Source organism: Emys orbicularis, chromosome 1 (assembly GCF_028017835.1).
Source record: "Emys orbicularis isolate rEmyOrb1 chromosome 1, rEmyOrb1.hap1, whole genome shotgun sequence".
Taxonomy (NCBI): domain Eukaryota; kingdom Metazoa; phylum Chordata; order Testudines; family Emydidae; genus Emys; species Emys orbicularis.
Genome location: NC_088683.1, coordinates 164,383,642 through 164,407,023, shown reverse-complemented (window position 1 = coordinate 164,407,023; position 23,382 = coordinate 164,383,642). Strand labels below are relative to the sequence as shown.

At 45.4% G+C, this 23,382-nt stretch overlaps 1 protein-coding gene across 2 annotated transcripts; it reads left to right on the top strand.

Moving 5' to 3' along the window:
- Positions 1-10,987: 10,987 nt before the first annotated feature.
- Positions 10,988-20,349, top strand: GTPBP8 (GTP binding protein 8 (putative)). 2 transcript variants are annotated; one of them, XM_065414948.1, is made up of 8 exons: positions 10,988-11,047; positions 11,533-11,904; positions 12,852-12,950; positions 14,772-14,902; positions 15,316-15,415; positions 15,886-16,004; positions 18,120-18,245; positions 18,791-20,349. In XM_065414948.1, exons 2-7 carry the CDS (start codon positions 11,572-11,574, stop codon positions 18,199-18,201), a joined length of 864 nt encoding a protein of 287 aa, XP_065271020.1. In that variant the 5' UTR covers positions 10,988-11,047; positions 11,533-11,571; the 3' UTR covers positions 18,202-18,245; positions 18,791-20,349. The 2 variants fall into 2 exon arrangements, with proteins under 2 accessions (XP_065271020.1, XP_065271028.1); XM_065414956.1 differs by having other exon boundaries at positions 11,016-11,047; positions 11,425-11,904.
- Positions 20,350-23,382: the final 3,033 nt, after the last annotated feature.

The following is a 23,382-nucleotide window of genomic DNA, read 5'->3' as shown; positions in this document are numbered from 1 at the left end:
CTAGGAGGGAAGATTGAAAAAAATTGGTTTGTTTAGTCTGGAATAGAGAAGACTGAGAGGGGACATGATAACAGTTTTCAAGCATGTAAAAGGTTGTTACAAGGAGGAGGAAGAAAAATTGTTTTTCTTAACCTCTGAGGATAGGACAAGAAGCAATGGGCTTAAATTGCAGCAAGGGAGGTTTAGGTTGGATATTAGAAAAAACTTCCTAACTGTCAGGGTGGTTAAGCACTGGAATAAATTGCCTAGGGAGGTTGTGGAGTCTCCATCAGGAATGGTCTAGATAATACTTAGTCCTGCCACGAGTGCAGGGGACTGGACTAGATGCACTTACCAACATTGAATTTCGTCTGCCATTTTGTTATTCTCACCCAGTTTTGTGAAATCCCTTTGTAATTCTTCACAGTCAGCTTTGGACTTAACTATCTTGAGTAATTTTCTAACCTCTGCAAATTCCACCCCACTGTTTATCCCCTTTTCCAGATAATTTATGAATATGTTAAACTGCACAGGTCCCAGTACAGATCCATGGGGAATCCTCGCTCCATTGTGAAAACTGACCATTTATTCCTACTCTTTGTTTCCTTTCTTTGTTACTGATCCAGGATAGAACCTTCCCTGTTTTCCCATGATTTGTTACTTTGCTTAAGAGTCTTTGGCATGGAACCTAGTTACTGTCATGTCTTATAGAGCAAAAGCTCAACCAATATCCTTCCAGTATATTACACCTTTTCTCTGCACCAGCCATGAGAGCTAGAAACTTACTTTTTTTAGATTAAATCTGAGATCTCACACAATCATGATTCCAGGAGTTGGGGCTTTAAGAAAAACTACAAATAGCACGAGACTCAAAGTTGGCAACACTGAGACCACTGCAGGGAGCATAGGATAGGAGTCAGGGAAAGGAAAAAGACAAGATGGTACAAATTCTGGTATTTATGTGAGTTTGGGCTGTTTTCTTGCACCAGTCAGAATTTATGATCAAAATATTGATGATCAGAGTAGTAACATTTAATGTTTTATATCAGGGGTAGGCAACCTATGGCACGCGTGCCAAAGGCAGCACGCGACCTGATTTTCAGTGGCACTCACACTGCCCGGGTCCTGGCCACCGGTCCGGGGGGGGCTCTGCATTTTAATTTAATTTTAAATTAAGCTTCTTAAACATTTTAAAAACCTTATTTACTTTACATACAACAATAGTTTAGTTATATATTATAGACTTATAGAAAGAGACCTTCTAAAAAGTTAAAATGTATTACTGGCACGCGAAATCTTAAATTAGAGTGAATAAATGAAGACTCGGCACACCACTTCTGAAAGGTTGCCGACCCCTGTTTTATATCTTTAAAGTGCTATGTAGATAGGATCAAATTGAGGGAAGGAAGTCCCTTATCCCCATGTCGCAGGGTGACTGTCCCCTTTAAGGAAAGGTGTTCCCCAGCTGGACCAGATTAAGAGGGTGGGGGTGGTCCTTGGTGCTATTAAAAGTGAGAATGGGAAATTTCTCAAGAGAAAACTTTCCGATAGCCAGGAGTGGAACATGCCTAGAGAAGAGAGGGTTGGGCAGGAATCCAGGGCTTGGGGAAGAGAACTGTGAGAAGGCTTGAGTCACAGACTGGGGATGAAACTCCAAGTGACTGGGTGCAAATTTGGTGGGAAGATGTGGCAGTAAGAAGGGTCTGCATCCTCTCCAATGGAGCAGATCCAGGATGGAGAAAGAGAACAAGCTGCTGGAGCCTGGAAGTAGCTTTCACAGTGGGCCCTAGGGAAGGGAGCAAGAACGTGAGGGAAAGAAATCTCAGGGGTTACTGACCTGCTAAGCAGGGCCGGCTCCAGGCATCAGCCGAGCAAGCTGGTGCTTGGGGCGGCAGCTTGTAGGAGGCGGCATTCCGCCCAATCCTAGGGCAGCACGGCCGCTTTTGTTGTTGTTGTTGTTCCGCTCTGGCCGCCCTGTAGGGGGCAGCGGCGTGGAGGACGGGAGCGCTCTGCAGCAAGCCCGGCAGAGCAGCCCACGTCCTTCCCTCCCAGCCCACCGGAGCAGTGTGGAGCCCTCCCGGCAGGGGGCATGGCGGGAGGGGCTGCGTGGCAGCGCCCCGCTGAAGCCCTGGCCGCCCCCCTTCTCTCTCTCCCCCTGCTCCCTCCCCCTCCCCCCGCTAGCCAGGGCACATCTGCAGGGCAGGGAGTCCCCCTGCACCCTGGCTCCGGCTGCGCTGCAGGTTTTTTTTTTTTTTGCTTTGCTGTTCTGGCCGCCGCGTTTTGTTTTGTTTTGCTTGGGGCGGCCAGAAAGCCAGAGCCGGCCCTGCTGCTAAGAGGTCGGGGGTAAAAGGGAATCTGGAAGGAAGAAGGAGTTCTCAAACCAGTGGGACTGAGAGTGAGCGGTGGGAGTGCTTGTTTGGCACCACTCTGGTGAGAGTCTGAGGAAAAAGTAAACCCTGATGGGGGGAGGATTTGGAGGGGGTCACTATTGAGGTATTGATGGTGGTGAAGAACATTGTTACAGTCAGTGAAGCCTCAGAAGGGGTGGGGAAAAAGAGGGGGCCTACCTGGAGGGCCGGGTACTCCTACAACCTGGAAACGATGCTGCTGCCAGAGGGTGTCTGAGAAGTGAGGGATTGCTACGTCCTGCTTTACAAATGGGGACAGTGAAACGCAGAGGTTGAGACTGGCCCAAGGCTACAAAAGGAGTTGGTGAGAGAGCTGGCATTCTTGCTTCCCAGTCCTTTGTTCCACCCACGAGCCCTTGCTTGCAGCTGCTGTCTGGGATGACTATGTTGAAATTTTTGCCTAGTATGAGACGCTGCTAAAGCCCTGGAAATACCCTGAGCAGCTGAGCTGTATTTTGCTGAGGCAAGAGGATGATGTTCAGCAGAACATTCTAACATCTCATCTATTTGTGGATTGCTTTTCTGAACCCAGGGTCCCCCTTGACTATGGTTTGATTCTTGTCAGTTAAGGCCTGCAAAGAGCAACTGAATCAATGTCCAGAAACACTATAAATACCGACCATGGTTTTGAAAGAAATCTTCATCCCCATCTCCATTGTGTGCATCAGCAGCAGCAACTGCAGTTTCTCTTCTCAAAAAGTCGCTTTACAGACAAACCATCTCAGTAAGGCGGCTGCTCTCCCCCGCCCTTCCCCACTGAATGAAACTTCAGCTTAAATTGTCTGTGGTTAGAAGCTTGCTTTTAACAGACTTTTCACAGACAGAATTTGTACATCTGTATTAGGAGATGGGCCCTGAGCTGCAAAGGTCAGATCCCAGGATGAACCTTCCCAAAGTGGCAGCAGCTTTGGTTGACCGTCTAAATTGGTTGAGTGACTCCACAAAAAATGAAACAGGCAACTAGCAAGGAATAATGTTGATAACAAAACAGCCAAGTAAGGCAGAAAGGGCAACAGAAAACTCTCCTCCTCCCCCACTGTGTGTGGTTCAATGCAGACCTACTACCCTGGGAGCGCAGGCCAAAACTTCCCGTAGGCATGTTCCCCAGACAGCCACTCTAGTAATTAAGATATTGGTCAAAGCTATTTTTTTCCTCTACATTCAGTATAGTTAACAAAGCCTCTTCAGCTACAGAGCAGGCCTTCCAATATCATCTGTGCAAAGAACTCCAATGCAAACATATTAGCCTTGCCTCTAATGTTTGAAAAATTTCCTTTGTTGGGATCCTCAGCAGAGAGATTTTCTAAGATTCTGTTTTTCTATAAAATAAGTAATTTGTGACACTCAATTTGCAAGGACACCCCAGCTCCTTTACACCCCATCGTCTCATTATCTTGCACCTACACCCCTCTCCTTTTACTGTTGTTGTGTGAGAATTCTAACTCTGAGCTCTCACTCTATGTCCTGATTATCTTATACAGAAAGGAACTGGAGCCCCTAGTAATTGCTGGAATTCACGAGTGAACTGAAATTGTTATTTTTATCTTCTTCCCGGGTGTTTCAGGGTTGTATGAGGCATCAGAATGGTTTCTAACTCATTTTTTTTTCCATTACAGTGCCAATTCCAGATGAACAAGCGTCACAGGCTAAGCATGAGATCAGCCCAGCCCAGTTACTTATTTATGAATCACCGGGGGTCCAGGAAGCAGAGAGGATCTGTTCACAGAACCACACAGGAACTAGGAGCTCAGAGAAGGATTAGATGACGGTAAGTAGCATAAAATGAAGGTCATAGAGTCACAGAATTTAAGCCAAGGGGTCACCAGACCATTTAGTCTGACCTCCTGCATGTCACGGGCCACCCACACCACCCAGCCCCTGCACACTAAACCCAGCAACCAAAATTAAACCAAGGTATTACAGCCCACCGGAGACTAAAGTATTATGAACCACAGGCAGAGAATTGGAGGGACTGAGGTGCACCAGTGACCGAAGCCCCGGCAGCAGCATGAAAATGATTAAGTGAGATCCACCCAGATAATCCTGGCAAGTGACCTGCACCCACACACTGCAGAGATTGGCCAAGGTGCCTGTCAATCTGACCCGGGGGGAAATTCCTCCTGACCCCGCATATGGCCATCAGTTAGACTCCGAGCAAGACCCAGCCAGGCAAGCCCCTGAGAGAATGCCCCGAGAGATTACCACTAGCAGCCCACCTCATCCAGTGTGCCATCTTCAGCTGTGGCCATTGCTGATGCCTCAGAGGAAGGAGCCACCCGCCCAGCAGAATATAATGTGTGAGGGGGGAAATCCTTTCTCGACCCCTGCAGATGACCAAACGAAAACCCTCAAGCAGGAGATTTTAGGAACACCAGACATGAAACTCAAGGGACACTCAGGGCTGCTGAGCACTGCCCCTATCATCACAAGCAACCCCATTCTACAATCACACTCAAACTGGTCCAGCTGTCTCAAAACTAATTGTTTTCCCCCATGATTCCTATAGGGAGGCTGTTCCAGAACCTCACCCTGCTGATGGTTAGAAACCTCCTTCTAATGTCCAGCCTGAATTTGTTAGTGGCCACTTTACACCTATTTGTTCTTATGCCAACATTGTCCTTTGGCTTAAATAAATCTTCTCCCTTCCTTGAGTTTTACTCCCCGAATGTATTTTGAGAAAGCAATTATATCTCCTCTCAGCTTTCTTTTTGCAAGACTAAACAAGCAAATCTCCTCCAGCCTCCTCTTATAAGATAGGCCCTTCAATCCCCTGATCATCCTAGTAGCTCTTCTCTGCATCTGTTCCAGTTTAAGTTCATCTTTCTTCAGCATAGGTGACCAAAACTGCACACAGTGTCTCAGAGCAGGTCTAACCACTGCCTTGTACAATCGCATTAATACGTCTCTGCCTCTACTGGAAATGCCTCGCCTAATACATTCTAGGATCACATTTGCCTTTTTCGCAGCCATATCACATTGGTGGCTCCTAGTAATCCTTGATCAGCCCACACGCCCAGATCTCCATCCTCCTCTGTCACTTCCAACTGGTGAGCCCCCAGCTGGTAGCAGAAATTCTTATTACTAGATCCTAAGTGCATGACTTTGCACTTCAAACTATTGAATTTCATCCCTTTTCTGTCACTCCAGTCTTCAAGGTAATCCAGATCTTCCTGTACAATGTTCCGATCCTCCTCTGTATTGGCGATGCCTCCCAACTTCATACTGTCAACAAATTTCATTAGCGCATTCCTACTTTTCATGCCAGTCATAAATAAAAGTATTAAATAAGATTGGTGCCAAGACCGATCCTTGAGGAACTCCACTAGTAACCTCCCTCCAGTCTAATAGTTCACCTTTAACTCAACCGGTTGTCCTCTCCCCATAAGCCAGTTCCTCATCCACCTCACAATTCTTGTACTAATCCCTATCTTCCCTAATTTAACTAATAATTTCCCATGTGACGCCATGTCAAATGCTTTACTGAAGTCCAGCTATATCAGAGCTACTGCATTTCCCTTATCTAAAAAATCAGTTATCTTCTTGAAGGAGGATATCAGGTTAGTCTGGCATAGTCCATGTGGCATTATTTCCCTTTTTCCATTTATCTCCATGAATTTAATTATTCTTTTATTCATAATTTAATAGATCTGTGCAATTACAGGTGTAGTGCAGGCGATGTACGATGCAAAGCAAAGATGGGCGGGTCATGTAGACCGCAGGCAAGACAATAGGTGGACAACCCACATCAGTGACTGGATCCCCAGAGACCACAAGCGATCGCTAGGCAGACTGAAAACATGCTGGGCTGATCCCATGACAAAACTCTTTGGCCAGAAATGGAAAGAACGTGCTCATAACAAAATAGAATGGTATGGTGTTGACTTGCATTTGTGGAGAGACAGACAAGGACAAGCCGGACAAAGGTGACTTTTTTCCCTTTCTTAAATATAGGTCTGATGTTAGCTGTTCTTTAGTCACATGGTAGCACCCCTGAATAGATAGATTTATTAAAAATCCATGCCCCCAGACTGGCGATCTCATGTGCCAGTCACTTTGAAAAAGGCAGGAGCACTCTGCGAAAGCAGGGAGTGGTACCAGTGGGAAGACAAGGAACTGATGCTGGAATACATAAGAAGGGAGACAGCAATGCACAGGGAAGACAGAATTTCATCCCCAGTTGTTTAACAGCTATTTGGAAGCAACAGAGAGATGGGGAAGATTCTGTGCTGTGCCTTAGATATGTCTGCACTGAAGCTAGAAGATGTAAATTCCGGCTCTAGGAGCCAGACCTGCACTAGAGCAAGCGTGCTGAAAACAGAAGTGTGGCCACAGCAGTGCAAGCAGTGGAACGGGCTAGACGCCCTGAGTATGATCCCATCTGAGTCACTAGGCGGCTAGCCACTGACACCATTGGGGCTACACTGCTATTTTTAGCGCACTAGCTTGCTCAGAGCTAGCGCAGGTAAGTCTCCTTGAGCTGGAATTTACACCTTCCAGCTGCAGTGCAGATGTACTCTTAGAGGCACAACACAAACCTCACAGCCCAGGGGAAATGTGAAGGGGAAGAAGCAAGGAAAAGGTGGTTAAAAGTCACCTAGTGCCCTTTTGTTTCTGGACTGTTCCAGGGAGCTACCTAAAGTTAGCAGCCCAATCCGAACTGCCTGTGGCCGGCAGCCTAACCCAGTATTGCTGTAGTGCTCTGGCCCTGCTCCTGTAACCCCTGCCATTTGCATATCCCATCTATTCCTGGCAGAAGCCTCATAGGACAACCTGCAGCTGTCTGATGCAGTGCCTGCACTGGTGGAATTCTCCCAGGACTGGTCCCATAGCAGCATACAGAGGCTGATGTGGCGGTGTTGTTATTGGGCTCAAAATCACACCCATTGCCTGCAGCTTTATCACAATGGGCACCTACACCAGCTTCTCCTGCCCTTCTCAGCCTTTCTCCAGTCATTCAATTACTGTGCCAGATAAATGGAAGGAGACTATGTACCTCAATTTCAGGCACGCATAAGGCAAACATTGCCCCTGTACACGTTCGGGTTTGTATGGCTTTTGCATATATTTAAGTATTTAAAAAGTGCGGGCTGGAAACAAAAAGTCACGTGTACTTTGCACATCAGTTACACTGGTCTTTAATGCAAATCAAACAATGCCTTCCCTGTTGCATCCTAAGTCATTTGGAAAACAGCCAGAAAATAACCTCACTACCATAAAAACAAATAATCTATCAACTACGCTCAGCACAATTACAGAGAATTTTATAAGGGTGGTTTTAATGCAAATAACCGAAACAGACCAGCATTACAGTACATTATCTAGCTGTTGCCCTACATCCACTTCCCCCACTCGGTTTCAAACTACATGCAACCACAGACTGCAAGCAGGGTTAACAGTCACTTCTCTGTTTAGTACAAAGGTCAGAGCCAGCGTGACTGCCTGGTCAGTGTAACCTTGACTGACAGATCCCCATGCAAAATGTTTTCAGATCCCGATGCAAAATGCAGCAGACGTCTAATAAAAACATTAGACACAGAGATACCAGTGCAGCCAGTGGATATCTCCATCTTAATTTCCGTCTCCCAAAAGCACACTCCACCCTCGTCCTGCACTTGCTCAGTAGAGTTTTGTTCTCTGTGGGTTTGTAAAGTCAGAGAAAGATTCCTTGAGCCATGGAAATATTGGGCATGTAGGGTCACCCAGGGGCACAGTGTGGACAGAAACACCATCAATATTGGTATTGGTAGGGGATACTGATAATGCAGTTCCCATTTTGCTCACTCTTGAAAGTGCGGCCTTTTATTTTTTTATTTTCGAATTCTGGCATTGTGCACTTGATCTGGCCACCCTATGGACCTTGTCATGGATCTCCTGCATTGATCCACTAAGGCCTACATTACCACAGAGAACACTTTTCTGTTAATGTACACGTGGGCTTGTTGGGAAGAACACAGAATAGGTTCTATCAACAGCTTTGGCACAGTTCAACAACCCAGCTGTCTGTATCTTCAGTGATCTTTGGCACATGCAAATGTATGCTCAGTATAATATATACCCCCATTTTCTTCTATTGTAGGGGGTCATAGCTGTACCTATTTTAAGGTTGCCCAACGCTTCCCATTACAAGACCCTGTTTTCAGTTGCTTATCAATTGCCAAACTATAACCACTTGGGCTGAAATTTCTCAAGCTGCCTCGGGCTGAATAATTTGGGAAAGTTTCACCCTAAATGCTACAGCCATTTCTGCAAATGACCTTTTCTTTGAGAAACACTAGTGTGCCTGTGCTCTGAAGCAGGCACTTGAAATTTGGTAGGGGCTGGCCTTTGCATCAATCTTGGGAAAAAAATCATTTTGCACAGGCTCAGTAGAGACATCCTAGAGTTTAACAGCTAAAATTTCCAAAGGTTCTGTTCTCAGTGAGGATGCTCAAGCCTCTCATAGATCTTAGTGCTGATCAAATTGTGCATGTGCCATCCCCACAGAGTGATGAGCATGCCCCAGCCCAGGGCTATGGGGTAAAGCTGTACTTTCCCTGTGACAGCAGCTCCAGGCCTGGGTGTGGCTGTGATCCCTGCTGGCACCCAGGCAGTGAGGAGAAAGCTGTCTGACTCGACTGCAGAGAGGACAAGAGCCAGACTGGGGAAAGAAGGAGATTGGGGCAAGGAGGCTGGTGAGAGTGAGACTGGAAGGGGGAGAGAGAAACTGGGAATTTGGGGGTGGGGGCGAGACTAGAACTTGTTGTGCAAGGAGACTGGGACTGGCAGCTGTGGGGAGAGTGGGGTTTTGATCCCAGAAGCACCAGAGAATGTATGAAGTCACTGAGGGGCTTTGCTACTCCTATTGATTTGACATGGAAGGTGCTCAGCCACTGCAGTGATGGGGTCAGTATAAAACTCCGATGGACAAAATAAAGACTGTATCATAATGCATATGCACAAGGTAAGCACATATGCAAGTAAGGTTGCACAAGCAGTGCACATCTGGTATTTCTTTACGTTTGAGTGGTTAACTTTGCAAACGTAATGTTCTTTTAACATAATTTTTGTCTGTAATTTATAGTGAGTGTTTCTAAAAAACGCTCTTTAACTGACTGCCCCTTTATTGCCACCTGGTGATCAGAGCAAGTAATTCCAGTTTCCTTTATTACTGGGTTGTTAACTATGGCCTTTATTTGCACTGGAGTTTTTAATTTGAAACCAGAGAAAGCCTGCTGGTGCAAATCACATTTTGCGCTGGGGCAGTGCATTTGCACTAGGGGCTTGCACTGGTGCATGTACATCTGTGTAGCTACCAAAAACCCAGTACAGGCCTACCTCTAGCTTGTTTCTCCTTCACGGATTTGAAATGGATAAACTGTAGGATCAGCCTTATCCTTCTTACTGGGAGTCTGGCTGGGAACACTGATGGTCCAAAACCATGTTCTGATTGGCTAGTTGAACCTTTTATAGTGATTACATGGCTGTGCACTAACCAACAATACTGCCTAATAAAACCTCCTGAATAAAAGAAACAGAATGGGGTTGACAGCCAGGAAATTAACAAGGGGAGAGGGGTTCTATAATAATTATCTTGCCTCCTATTTTTAAATTGAGTATTACAAACATTAAGTGCAAAGGCAGCCAAACCCCATTTTTATGCCTCCTTGCTACCTTCTTCCTCTTCCAGGCCCCCCTTACTTTCCATCCCTACTAACCTCCTTCTGGGGTGCATTTAAACTTGCGTTGTCTGTTTCAGTATTGAAGTAGCTCCTAACTTGGCACTATACAGTTGAAGGTCCCAAAGTTTAGAGCCAGCCCACCGCTCTCCAGAGCTGCTCAGCTCCCTGGCTGTGATGGAAGAGGAAACAGATTCTCTTTCACGAGCCGCTGCCCAGCCTTGGAGCAGAGCAGTGCAGTGCTGGGCTGCTCTGAAATCGACTTGGGCTGTACAATGCGGAGGCGAGGTAGCTTAAAGATGAACTGCAAAGGGAAAAAATGGGTCTGTGCTTTTCTTCTTCCTTTTTACAAGGGGGGAAGAAGGCCTGAAAGGCCCTCTCCATTATTATGATTTAATCTTAGAAATGAGCAGGGCTGTCCAGTCTGGGCTTACATGTGCAGGGGGAGCCTTCTCTGCTCTCAAGTGGGAAAGGGAGGCTGGGTGACACCTTTTATCAGGCGTTTGAGTTAAAGAGGGAGCAACAGTTTCAAACAATCTTCAAACAACAGTTTCAAACAATGAATAAACTCCCTGCCCCCTCCATTAACCTGCTTCATCTGCTTCAGCACCCGTGAGCTCATCAGCCCGGGACGGGGCTTCTCCAGCTGGCCGGCCAGAGAGGAAGCAGCGAGCGCCCAGGCCGTACGGTGTGGATGGGATGCAAAGTGTGGAGGTGGGGGGCAGGTGCAAAGCCGGCCCCATGGGGGCGCTGGGCCCGAGGGGAGCCCCCACCCCACGGCACACACCGCCCCCGCAGGGTGCTCGCGGCTCGGCAGCCCGCGGGGACGGGGGAGAGGAAGGATCTCAGCTCCGGAGAGGCCGGGGCCAGGCCCGGCCCTCCATGCGGCGCCTCCTCCCCATCACCCCGCAGCGCCGGCCCAGCCCCACCTCCCTGCCCGGAAGTGATCACCCCGGCCGGGGTTAAGGGCCGCGGAGAGGTCGGGCTGCGGCCGCCAGGGAGAGGGTGAGTCCCGGGCAGCCCCTTCCGCTGCGTGTCCCTCCCCGCTGCCATCGCAACCCGCCTGAGCACCCACTGCCGCCCCCCCTCTCCCCCGGTGCTCTGGCATCCTTCCAACCTTGCTGCGCCTGGCCCCACTGCAAAGCGCCCCCCCGCCCCCAGCCCGCGCTCCTCCTCCCCGGGCCCGGCTGCAGGGCCTGTCTCCGCACAGGACCCAACCATCCTCCACAGACCTCCTGCATTTCCAGTGCGTCCATCTTCCCGGCTTAACTCCACTGGGTGCCCTGCCTGACACCCGGGTTGTGAACGCGTCAGGGACACCATCTTCTCTTGGGGTGTGAGGCGGGTGTTACTGCGGTACAAATATAATAACCCTCTTAAAGTTCCCTCCACTCAGGGCTTTGAGCATGAGACACTCGGATCTCCAGTGTGAAGCTACCTTTGGTTCAGCTGTTGGACTAGCTCTTTAAGGACTCTTTAAACCATTGCAGGCTGATGAGCTTTTGGGAGACTGGGCAGAGCGGCCAGAGATGCTCCAGCTACAGAGGATGAGGAGGCTTGCGGGGGCAAACTGCCTGCTCCGGAGACACAGCGCTACGTGGAGGAGCTCTACCAAAAATGCATCATTTTCAGAAGTGCTGCAACTGGAGGATAAAAAGCTCACTGGTGTAGTTTTCCCTCTCCAGGGTCTAGAGAAGTATCTAGCCCCGAACGTGAACACTGCAAGCTTCCGGACTTTCAACCCTGGCCTGGATGACATCCACAGGGCAGAGGCGCTTTTCAAACCCTCGGGCAGACATGTGATTGATTATTTCAGTTCTGCCGTCCGCATGGACCATGCACCACAGCTGTCACAGCCTGAGGTGAAGCCATTTCCAGGGATGGAGAGGGAGGTGGTATCCTTGCTCCTGTGGTCAGAACACATGCTGAGTGGGGGGAGCAGGGAGTCCATCCTATACAGCATCGTCCCTATCTCCCCTCCCCTGAATTCATGCATTTGGGTGCTGTAGTTTTGGCAGTTGGGGTTTGACCACATGGAGCGTCTCTGTGCAGCCTCAGCCCTCTGTGAACCATGGGGGCTGTGTCAGCATGAACTTTATGTAGGGAAACCTGCTCTGCACTGTCAATTCCCTCGGAGCAAGTGGTGCATTTTTGTCCACACTGGGCAGGGGAACTGATGGAAGCGCAGCTTCTGAAGAGCCTGGGGTCCAAGGAATAGACTAATGCCTGGGCTTTCTGCAGATGTCCCAAGATTTTACAGATCCTGGGACTTCTACAGAGTTGAAGGACTAAGTCCCTTATTAAGGGAACAAAATATTTATCCCTACAGATAGGACAGTTACATGGAAATTTCATGTTGTCAGGGGTACTAAGTTTTCAACCTAACTTGGCCCTTCCGGCGACTTTTCATATAGGAGGGTATCAACTAGCACAAAGACATTCCCTGAAAGTGAGTCTGTCTTAGTTACATATATGGCCCCCAGCACCATGGTATCTGAGCACCTCACACTCTATGATGACACCCCTGTGAGATAGGGAAGTGCTATTATCCCCATTTTACAGATGGGGAACTGAGAGGCTACATGACTTGCTCAGCTTTACACGGGAAGTCTATGGTATGGTCTAGAACTCGGCTCCCAAGACTTACGTGAGTGCCGTAGTCACTGGACCATCCTTCCTCGTCTAAGGTGTTAAGGCCACGAGAACTAATTGAGGATTTGCAGGAGTGACCCGCTCCTGTTGCACAGGTGGGGTTGGATGAAGGAGAGAAAACTAACAATAGTATCTCCTTTCTCCTGTCTCTCTCCAGGTGTGCTTTGTGGGCAGAAGCAATGTTGGGAAATCCTCCTTAATAAAGGCCTTGTTTTCATTGGCTCCCGATGTTGAAGTCCGAGTGTCAAAAACTCCAGTAAGTGTCGTTATGGGATTCCCTCCATCTCAACTGGAAGCTCCTGCCAGTCAGGGGAGATGAGAGAAAGAGGGCTAACCTTAGCTCTGGGGTAACACAAAGCTCTGGGAGCGTAAGCTGGATTCTGTTCTGGCTTGTGCATCTTCAACAGAAATTTTAAGGTTCATTTGCAAAAGTCCTATTACTGGAAATATGAGGTGAAAAGAACCCAGCTTGTCTCTCAGAGCCCAGGGTAAGTTTGCAGGGCTAACAGTTGGGAGGAAAAAAAGAATCTTATTACTCATAAATTGGAGCACACTTGATGTGCAGCCACTGAGACAAAACAAACACACAGCCCTACCAAGCTAATTTGTAGTCACTTTTTGAGAGTAGTTTGGCACTCGGAGCTAAATCCACCGCCATACCCTATGGATCCACAGAGGGAGACTTGGGGGCGTGGCCAGTGATGCCGTGACAGTAGATCTATTGACTTAAACACTCACAACACAGGCTTTTTGAGTGTGTTACTGATGCTACTTCAGCAGAGGCTTCAGTGGTGGCTCTGGAGCAGCTCCCCAGGTATCCTGTGTCCTGCTTTCAGCATGTGAGGTGGGGAGAGGATTCCAACCCCCCCAATTCCCATCCACGGTGCCCAAACTGAGAACCTCCCGTAGGCAGAGACTAGGTTCTCTGGCTATGTGTGAAGACCAGGATCCGTAAAGCAGTGGTTCTTCACCTTTCCAGACTACTGTACCCCTTTCAGGAGTCTGATTTGTCTTGCGTACCTGCAAGTTTCACCTCACTTAAACTATTTCCTTACAAAATCAGACATAATGTGCTGTGACACTTTTGTATTTTTATTACTGAAAAATTGCTTTCTTTCTCATTTTTACCGTGTAGTTATAAAAGACATCAACTGGAATGTAAATATTGTACTTACATTTCAGTGTATACTATAGAGAGCAGTATTGGTCCTGCTTTGAGCAGGGGGTTGGACTAGATGACCTCCTGAGGTCCCTTCCAACCCTGATATTCTATGATAAACAAGTCATTGTCTGTATGAAATTTGAGTTCGTACTGACTTTGCTAGTGCTTTTTATGTAGCCAGTTGTAAAACTAGGCAAACATGTAGATGAGTTGATGTACCCCTGGAAGACCTCTACGTACCCCCAGGGGTGTGCATATCCCTGGCTGAGAAACACTGCTGTAGAGTGTTTTCTAAAATCCTTTCTGATACCATGGCTAAATAGTATGGTAAGTACTAGTGTTCTGGTGGCACCTTAAAGGCTAACAGATTTATTTGGGCATAAGCATTCGTGGATAAAACACCTCTTCACGAAAGCTTATGCCCAAATAAATCTGTTAGTCTTTAAGGTGCCACCAGGCTCCTTGTTGTTTTTGTGGATACAGACTACGCAGCTACCCCCTGATACTGCTCTAGGGTTGTAATTTCAAAAAATGTAAGTCCAGTACATCATGTGCCTACTGGACTCTCCTACCTGGGCTCATACAGCATCTCCCTCCTCTCAACTACCTAGATTTGTGTAGTCACATTTAGACAAACTTAAGCTTGTGTATCAGTCGTTGGGATGGGATCCTGTTTCTACTAAACCATGAAGTGCTTCCCTCATTCAGTCAGCTTGTCAGTTACCCAGGATACATTACAAAGTCTATTCAGCGTTTCTAATGAATCTAAAACACTTTCCAGTCTTCTAGGCCCATCGGATTCTTGGTTCTTGTCCATATTCAGCTCAGATTTCTAATGTTGGGCATAAAGTACCTTTTAAATAATCCCATGGCCATTTAGTAATATTTAATAAAGCCCAACCTTTCTCTCTCCAGGGCCACACAAAGAAAATGAATTTCTTCAAAGTGGGGAAATACTTTACGTTGGTGGACATGCCAGGCTATGGCTACCGAGCCCCGCAAGACTTTGCTGACATGGTGGAGGCCTATTTACAAGGGCGTCAGAAGTAAGAGAGCCATTGCATGCTGTCGTGTTTTACCTGCAATCTCACAGTGCATCAGAACAGTGGGATGTTTGCGGAGATTATAAAAATGTGGAAGAGTTAAGTGTAGATATCAAGAAGGCATTACCAACAATGGGGTGGAATGTATTAGACCACGGTATAGCTTCCAGAGTGAAGTGGTGGCATTACCATTGTTTGAGTTCTGTTTTGAAGCTTGGATGGATCAAAGCACTGGAAAATATTCCCCTTAGGTGCTATCCTGTATTGACTCCTCTCAGGATGAACTAGATAAGACTAATTCTCTTTTCCCATTTCCAAATCCTATGAGGTAGCATCTCAGTTCTCATGCTAGTTAATGTAGAAACAACCATTGTTGCATTGCCCCTCACTTGTGTTACTATCTGTATCTTTGTTAGCTTGAAGAGGACGTTCTTATTAGTGGACAGCTTGGTAGGATTTCAGAAAGCAGACCACATTGCCATAGAAATGTTGGAGGAGTTTGGGATCCCTTACGTTGTAAGTTATACTTTCTCTTTAAAACACGAACCAAAATAAAAATGTAAATTGGCCGGGCTCAAGGGCATTCTCTAAACATTTTGTACCTTCAGCTAGACGAGGCTCAGCAGTAGAGCTCTAGCAGTGAGTTAAAGGTGATCTGCACAGGGAAAAAAATTGTCCCCCTCTGCCCCCCCCCTTTTTTTTTTACATACTGTATAGGGAGGCCTGAAAATCTGTCTTTTTTTTTTAGGTCTGAAGTTTCAAAATTGACCTTATTTTTGGTGCCCAGTTTGACACCCCTTAAAGAGGCCTGATTTTAATAGGCTGGGTGCTCAGCATTCATGTCCTAGTATCCCATTTAGATAGGACATGGAGCAGTTTGAAAGCGGTGGGAGGGTGATACATCTTGGCAAACATTTCCAGGTTTACAGTAAAGCAACATTCTTTCCCCCCTGCTCCCTAAATCTTCTCTTTATGGATTTGTGCAGTTTGTGTTAACCAAAATGGACAAAGCTCCCAAGGGACTGTTGGTTAAAAATGTACTGGAGATCCAAGACTTCGCAGAGAAACACACTCAGGGGTGCTTTCCTCAACTCTTCCCAGTCAGGTAAAGCTCACTTCTACTGATGTCTTAATTTTAAGCACCTGAAAAACACCAAACTCACTGAAAGGTATGACAGTTTGGGAGACCGAACTCCTGTTTATGCCCAGAACAGGTACAATGGGCAGTGTCAGGGCAAGTTACCCTCATGCTGATCCCATCCTATCTGAGGGAGAACCCCCTAAAGAGGTGAGAGGAGAGTTCAGCTTTCAAGGCCCATTCCTCGTTTGGTCTTTCAGATGAGACTGGCAGCAGAGGCACAACATATGATGGTGGGTTTTGTGGTGTGAATGCCTGTCTGAGACTACCGCACTCATTTTAAACAGACCACGTATGGGCAATAGCTTGGGACCAGGTTTGAAATGGTTGTGGCTTTCTTAGGCATACCAAGGATAGTACTTGCAGTTATGCTGCCCAATACAAATTAAGGCTACTTTGTGCTAAGACTGTATACAAAGTATCCCCTCTGCAGATGGGGGAATGGGCAGAGAGGCTAACATGCCCTTTTTCAGAGTAGAACTGCAAGATAAAAATGGCATCTTATGTAACGGCTCTGCTGCCTGTGTGTAACTTTAACTTCAATGTTCTTATTCCGGTTAGCCCTGCAGAGCCTGTACAACTGTGGGAGAGGGAGCTGGGTTCTGTTTTGGATCCAGCATTAGCAGAACAGGTAACCAGTTTCTGATTTCAGGCCCAGCTCTGCCCTTGGTTACATCTGTACCACCTCACTGAACCGAGCTGCATGGTACAAATGTAACTGAATGGAATTTGGCATATAGAATCTTGTACGGCGGGTGGATGTGTTGGAAAGAACCCAGCTTGACTCTGTTTCTGGGGTGAGACTGTGGCAATTTAAAAAATCTCTTTGTGTAAATAGAGCAAGGTTGATGTTGAGCGTGTCAAACATGGGACCCCAAAATGCTGCTTTTACAGTGTCAGTTTTCAGAGTAGAACTATGCTAAGGCCTAGAGCCACAAAGCTATGTAGGCTCCTAAGTGACTTGGCCAAGGACACACAGAAAAGTTGTAGCAGAGTTTGAGCTAGAACCCAGATATCCATTGCTCTGCATTTGTGAAGTCACTTACATCGGTGCAAAAGGCTACCAAAAATCAGCATGGTGTAATTTTCTACAGCCACTTGGTATGGGTATAAGTGACTACCCAAAGCCTGTGCTTTTAGTATCATATCTCCTCTCCGGGGTCACTGCGCCCTTATCTCATATCATATGGGCTCGGGATTTTTTTATTTGATATTGAGCAGTGAGCAATTGTCAATTTGGGGAGATCAGCACTGGATTTTGTAAGATAACGTGTAAAGGAGTACACCAGTTTGTAACTGTCATGATAATGTCCCTTTATAATGAGATCCTGAATTAAGTGACGAGCCACAGCCAAGCTTCCATTGCTGAGCACGTTGTACCTGATAAAAGTTCAAATGTAGCTCCTTTATGGAGAAACATAAGTGAAATCCTAGGACATTGAAGTCAATAGGCCAGAATTTGACCCGTGACATTTAAATTAAGTGGTGTGTGTAACTGGGGAAAATCCTATGTAACATTTTTTCCTTGTTTAAAAAAAATCTCAGCAGAGAACCCTAGTAAAAATATTAAACATCACCTTATTTTGAACATGTCTTGTGAAGTTGTTAAACTTGTACTAAGGGTTGCTGAACTCTAAACCTCAGCTGCAGAGTGTAGCAACTCTGTTATTATTGCAGCAGTAAACTAAATGGAAGAATTAACACCTAATTTCATTGGATAGAAAATGTTTAGGGCACCACTGAGCTGTAATTTCAAACTCTTGTGAAGCTGCATTTTTGCACCAGAAAGACAAGTACTTCCTTCTACACACAAAGCTAAGTGAAGAGAATCTGTGATGTACCATAACATTTTTTGCTGATTCCACTCGTGATTGTGCAGTGGGTAGAGTTAAAGTTGCTGCAGGAACTATACATTTCCTGATTGTTATGGGACTAAATTATTGATGTTTTAAAATGTATCAGAAACGATTGGTTGACTTTGAAGTTACCTGTTACTCCAAGGGACGATGGCAGCTTAGCAGAATTAGGCACCTGCATTTAAAGGAAGCAAGGACCTGAACATGTAAATCTTTGTTTCTACAGTTGCATAGAGTATTCTGGCATCCACCTGCTGAGGTGTTTTATAGCCCATGTTACAGGAAACCTTCCCATGATGAATTCTTGACAGCCACAACTCTCCTGTTGTATTCTACTCATCCAGCACAACTGGTACCAACCATATTGCTCTGGACTTAGCTTTTTGCTTTGTAAATAAGATAAAATAGTGAAATTATTTTGAGGGATTGTAACAAGTTTCCTTAACTTTTCATTAACAAGTTAAGTGATTCATGCAGCAGAATGTTATCTATGATTTTCTAGATGCATTTATTGGTATTAATTTACTAAATTGACAAAAAAATAAAGGATTTTTAAAGCTTATGTTTTAACAAGCTTCCACTTGTTTCCCTTCCTTGTTATGAAGATAGCTTTCATTTAAAACCTGCTTCACAATTAAGGCTTAGATGCTAGAACATAGCGGTATAGCAAGAGAAACGCCAACAGAGTGCATGTGGCCCTGGCTATAGCAACATTCTTTATTCACTGCTCAGCTGTGACTGTCAGTCAATTTGTTTTAATACAGATAACATATGAGAATAGGGTCACCCTGTGGAATTTGAACTTGTTGATGTATGTGTTCAGTTCTAAATTTTCATGCTTTCTTTAGTGGTGACAAGGAAGTAGCAAGAACACTCTTTCCTGCTGTATTGCTGTAGGGCTTCCTACCTGGAGGTGGAAAGGACCTGTCCTTTAAGAAGTTATGAGAGGATGATGCCTGAAAAGAAAGTCTGGTACATAGGCTGCATGGAGTTATGTGGTACCTCCACTCTATGCCCCAAAAGGAAATTACCCTAATGTAATTGAGCACCAGTGGCTACAAGCTGTGAGGGCTCTCCACCACCCCATCAGTTCCTAGGAGAAAGAGCAGATGAAAAGCTGTGACTTTGTGAATGGTGAGAAGATGACGACTGCTTTGACAGCACTTGTTAATGGAGCACTCTGCTGGAAGAATTAGTACTTACATAGCGTCTATTGCCTTAGAGAGCAAGGCCTGAGGATTTCAAAGGGGTGGAGGTTGCCTCTCCTTTTTGCACTGCGTTCTCTTGCTTAGCACAGACTTCATTGTGGACCTCTCAAGGAACAAACCAAAATTCTAAAGTGATGACAACTGACCATAAAGGAGTGAACTTCCATGGCAAATGAGGTACATGCTGCATATCTGGCCCTACCTTGTCCCTCAGTGGCAGCCTCCTATTCTTCAGGGGCACATAACAGATGTGGAATAAACTTCTCACACTAAGTTGCATCTGTCCAGCAATGCCCACTAGATGGCATAGCTGTAGTGTTACTGATGGGTAAGGTTTCCTTCCCAGAAGATCGCCCATTCTTAAGCTCCGTTTACACTGGTGGGGTGTGGAGTACTGGCTGTGTTCTCACTTGTCACTGCAGGGGCTAGCTGTATGCCATGGCAACAGGCTTCAAGAGGGGGGAGCAGCTGGAGCCTTTCACTGGGGCAGGGGAAGGCTTAAGTAGGAGGATGTTACACTGCTAAAAATAGCACTATAGAGCAAGGAGGTAGGTGTGTGTGCGCGCATGCGCACACACACACAGAGCGCTCTCCAGCCTGGGGGTTCAGGCATGTGCTCTTCACTGAAGCAATGCTGTTAAATACCAATGCTATGTCTGTACTCTACATGTGACTTAAGTGTAGATTAAGAGGGTGTGTGGTCAAGTTCATGTCTGTTCATAAAAGGAAATGCTTTACCTAACCTAATTGACCTCAGAAACTCATTGTCATTAGATGTTAATCCTGCTACCTGATAGTAGCCACTCCTAAAAACAGGATCTGGGAGTTGTTGGAACAATAGCCTAATGCAGTAAACTAATTCTTATGTGCTGTAAGCAAAAGAGATTGATCAAAGTACTTAGGAGTTAAATCCATCAAGCAGAACAAAGGGAGAGTCAGGGCTATGACTCCATCTATAACCACTGTTAGAAGTGCTTAGTGTCATAACAGCAGAGGTGCTGTCCCAAGACCTTGTGTCCCAAATGGTACATCTCTCAGGGGCAAAGTTTCCTGGAGCACATGCTATGGTTCAATGTCAGTTCTTGGTGAATAGTTTCAGCATGCTAGCAAACATTTTTCAGAAGCATCCACTCAGTTTTGGGTGCTGCATGCTCTGGGCTCTTGCCAAGTTAAGCATCCAAAATTAATGGACCCTTTTGAAAAGTGTGTCTTAAATCCTATAGCTTCATATACATCTGCCTGCAGAACCCAAGGTTCTTATTTTAAAAAAAAAAACACACTACACCAACTGCTATCAAAAATCTTTATGAAATACCTTTGACTGATATTTTGAAATACACACACAGTTTACATTTGTAAGAATTTAATAAATATATACTTAGGAGTAACAGCTCTCAAACAGCACATTGTGGACCAGATCCTGTAGTCCTTGTACATACGTAATTACCATTAGATTGACTGCCTTGGGAGTTAGTGGAAGGAATGCAGGATTGGCCCACATTACAATTGTGCTACAGGGAAAAAAAAATGCATAGGTGAAGTCCTCCATGCAAGGGTTATAGAGCATTAGCTTTACTTTTATATTTGGCTAGGATTTGTTTCAGGTTGTCCAAGAGGTCTTCAGACATCAATTCTTCAAACACTGTATCAGCTTTTGCATTATGCTCAGCCAGGTATTTCTAGGAAGAGAATGTTACTGGTGAGATTTCCAACTTTCGTTTTTAACCTAAAAGACATGCAGCTTCTGTGTCCGCACCATGTGCATCTTTTATTATTATCCACTGCATTGGAATAAGGCCATCTATCTAACTTAAATAGTAAAACTGGTTTCTTCAATAAAAAAATTAACTAAATAAACTCCAAGATCTGACTCGATAGTAAAGTAACTAGGTTGAAAACAGCTGTGTTTGACAGTGGCATGCCACCAAACTTTGTGAATTCCTAGGGCACAAATCTGATCCCTAGGAGTTCTTGTGAATGAAAGACATACCTGTGTTGCCTGTTAAAATAGTCTCAACTCATAGGCTGATGGTGTAAAAGCCAATCCTGTTCTTGAGGGAGGTTAGCATAGCAGAACACCAAAGGAGCATGGATAATTTGTTGATTTTTAGGAAGCTTTAGATCCCTCTTAAATGTCTGCAGAGTGACTGGTAGCTCTCTGCCATAATGCCTCTTCTTCACAGACCTAAGACTTTTTTTTTTTTTTGCGCTATTTCCTGGTACAAACCTTCAGAAAAATCCCAGCTTCATTGAAGTTAATGGTGCAGGATGTCACTCTGAATATCTAAGTATGCCTCTTCTCTCCCCTAGTCTAGCATTAGTTGTTTCCACATTTCTCCTTCCCATTGAATGTGTATATTTCAGATTGGAAACATGCAATCTGAATCTTGCACTTGGATTACAGTGTCCTAACCATTTACCTTCCCCAGACCCGAAGAAGTGCTGTGAAGCTCGTAAGCTTGTCCCTTTCAGCAACAGAAGTTGGTCCAATAAATATTACCTCACCTAGCTTGTGTCTAATGGCCTAAGCATTCATCTCCCTTCTGTAGCCATCCCCTGCACAGTCACTACGAGTGTAATTCCATTTTAGAAGGGGTTTTGATGGCCCAATACTTTCACTAACCTAGATGGATGTACACAGCAAACTGCACACTCTTTATGGCTTAAGCCCTCTTGGTTAAAATTGTTTTCCCTGAATAAAGGTACTGGCAACATTAATTGTGAGGCAGATGCTCTAGGGATAGTAAGGAGCACAGAGTTCTATTTCTACTTCAGTCATTTCACTGCCCTTGGCTGAATCCCTGGCCCCTCTCTGTGCCTGTTTCCCCTCCCACCGTTTGTGTTGTCTATTGTAATGCAAACTATCAATCACATCCCACCCTTTGCGGATTGGTTAATAAGCCTTTGAACTACAGGAGAGGCTATTGTCATCTTTCCAAAATGATCTCTCCTTTTTGCAGTTCTGATAACAGAGGGTCTGAACAAACTAGAACATCCACCCACATCAGCAGTACTGAATACCAACAATTAAAGTATTTGGAGACCTACAGTGTCTCCTTTTTCAAATACAGCCCAGGAAGAACAATTGCAATTGTTACTGCTATTTCATCCTACATTCAATCAGTGTGGTGACAGCTGTTTTAGGTGAGGTTGGCAGGGCACGGTGCTGTACTTTGCAGCCTCCAGGCTCTTTGGCAAAAGCTTAATAGACATTGGAAGCATTACAAGGGGTCATTTTACCAGTAAACTGGTATTACAAGGGGTCATTTTACCAGTAAACTGGTCATTTTACTGGCTCTGCCAATAATTTGAGGGGGAGGTAGGGAAGATGAGGTGTGTGTGTTTGTGTGTGTGTGTGTGTGTGTGTGTGTGTGTATATATATATATATATATATATGACTAAGGCAATCAGTCATGAAATATCCATAAAAGGAACCCTAGAACAAGAGACCATTAAGAGGCTATTCCCAACACCACACACTGGTTGGGTGCTCTGCTTGCACATGGCAGTTAGTTTCAGCACATTTTTAATCCACATGGAATTTGCTATTGTGTCACTTTGGGAGAAATTGTGGACTTTTCTGTACAGGAAGGGAGAAGATTCAGCATGCCCAGACAAACAGGAGAGAGATTTGTTCTTTCCAAGGAGCTTGGAGACACTAACCAGTCACTCCCGAGAGAGAGACTGACTGACTTTTGGGGAGAACAGACTACCTCTTTCTTCATAACCTGCCATGAACTGGGCAGGACATGGAGAGAGAGAGAGAGAGAGAGAGAATTAAAGAGGGCTGGCGTGGAAATAAACTGACCGTAAATTGCCTTTTGGGCAATGTATATTTCCTGACCCTGCTTTCGTGTTAACAGTAATGGGTGTGACTTACCTCTACAGACCCTACATGAAAAGCCACCATCTCCAGGACACAGTACAACTTATCAAGCAGTTGCATTTTCTCTTCATTTGTTGTCCTCACAGCAATCTGGTGCCTGAGGAATACAAATACATTCCCTTAATTGCATGCCCAGGCCAAAGAGAAACCTCTTCATTTTAAGGTTGACAATGTAATAAATGTTAGAAAAACTCAACAGGCTGGATAATTTAAATCAAAGTAATTTAAATCAAGGCAATTTAAAAATCAGCAAATGGAAAGCCTCGATTTAAACCTACTTTTCCATTTGTACTTCAGTGTCTTTCTAAAGGAAGGTGCATTCTCATTGGAAGATGCAACTATTAAAATGTTAATTTACAACTAAAGCCTTTTCACTAGATTTAGTGCATCCTTT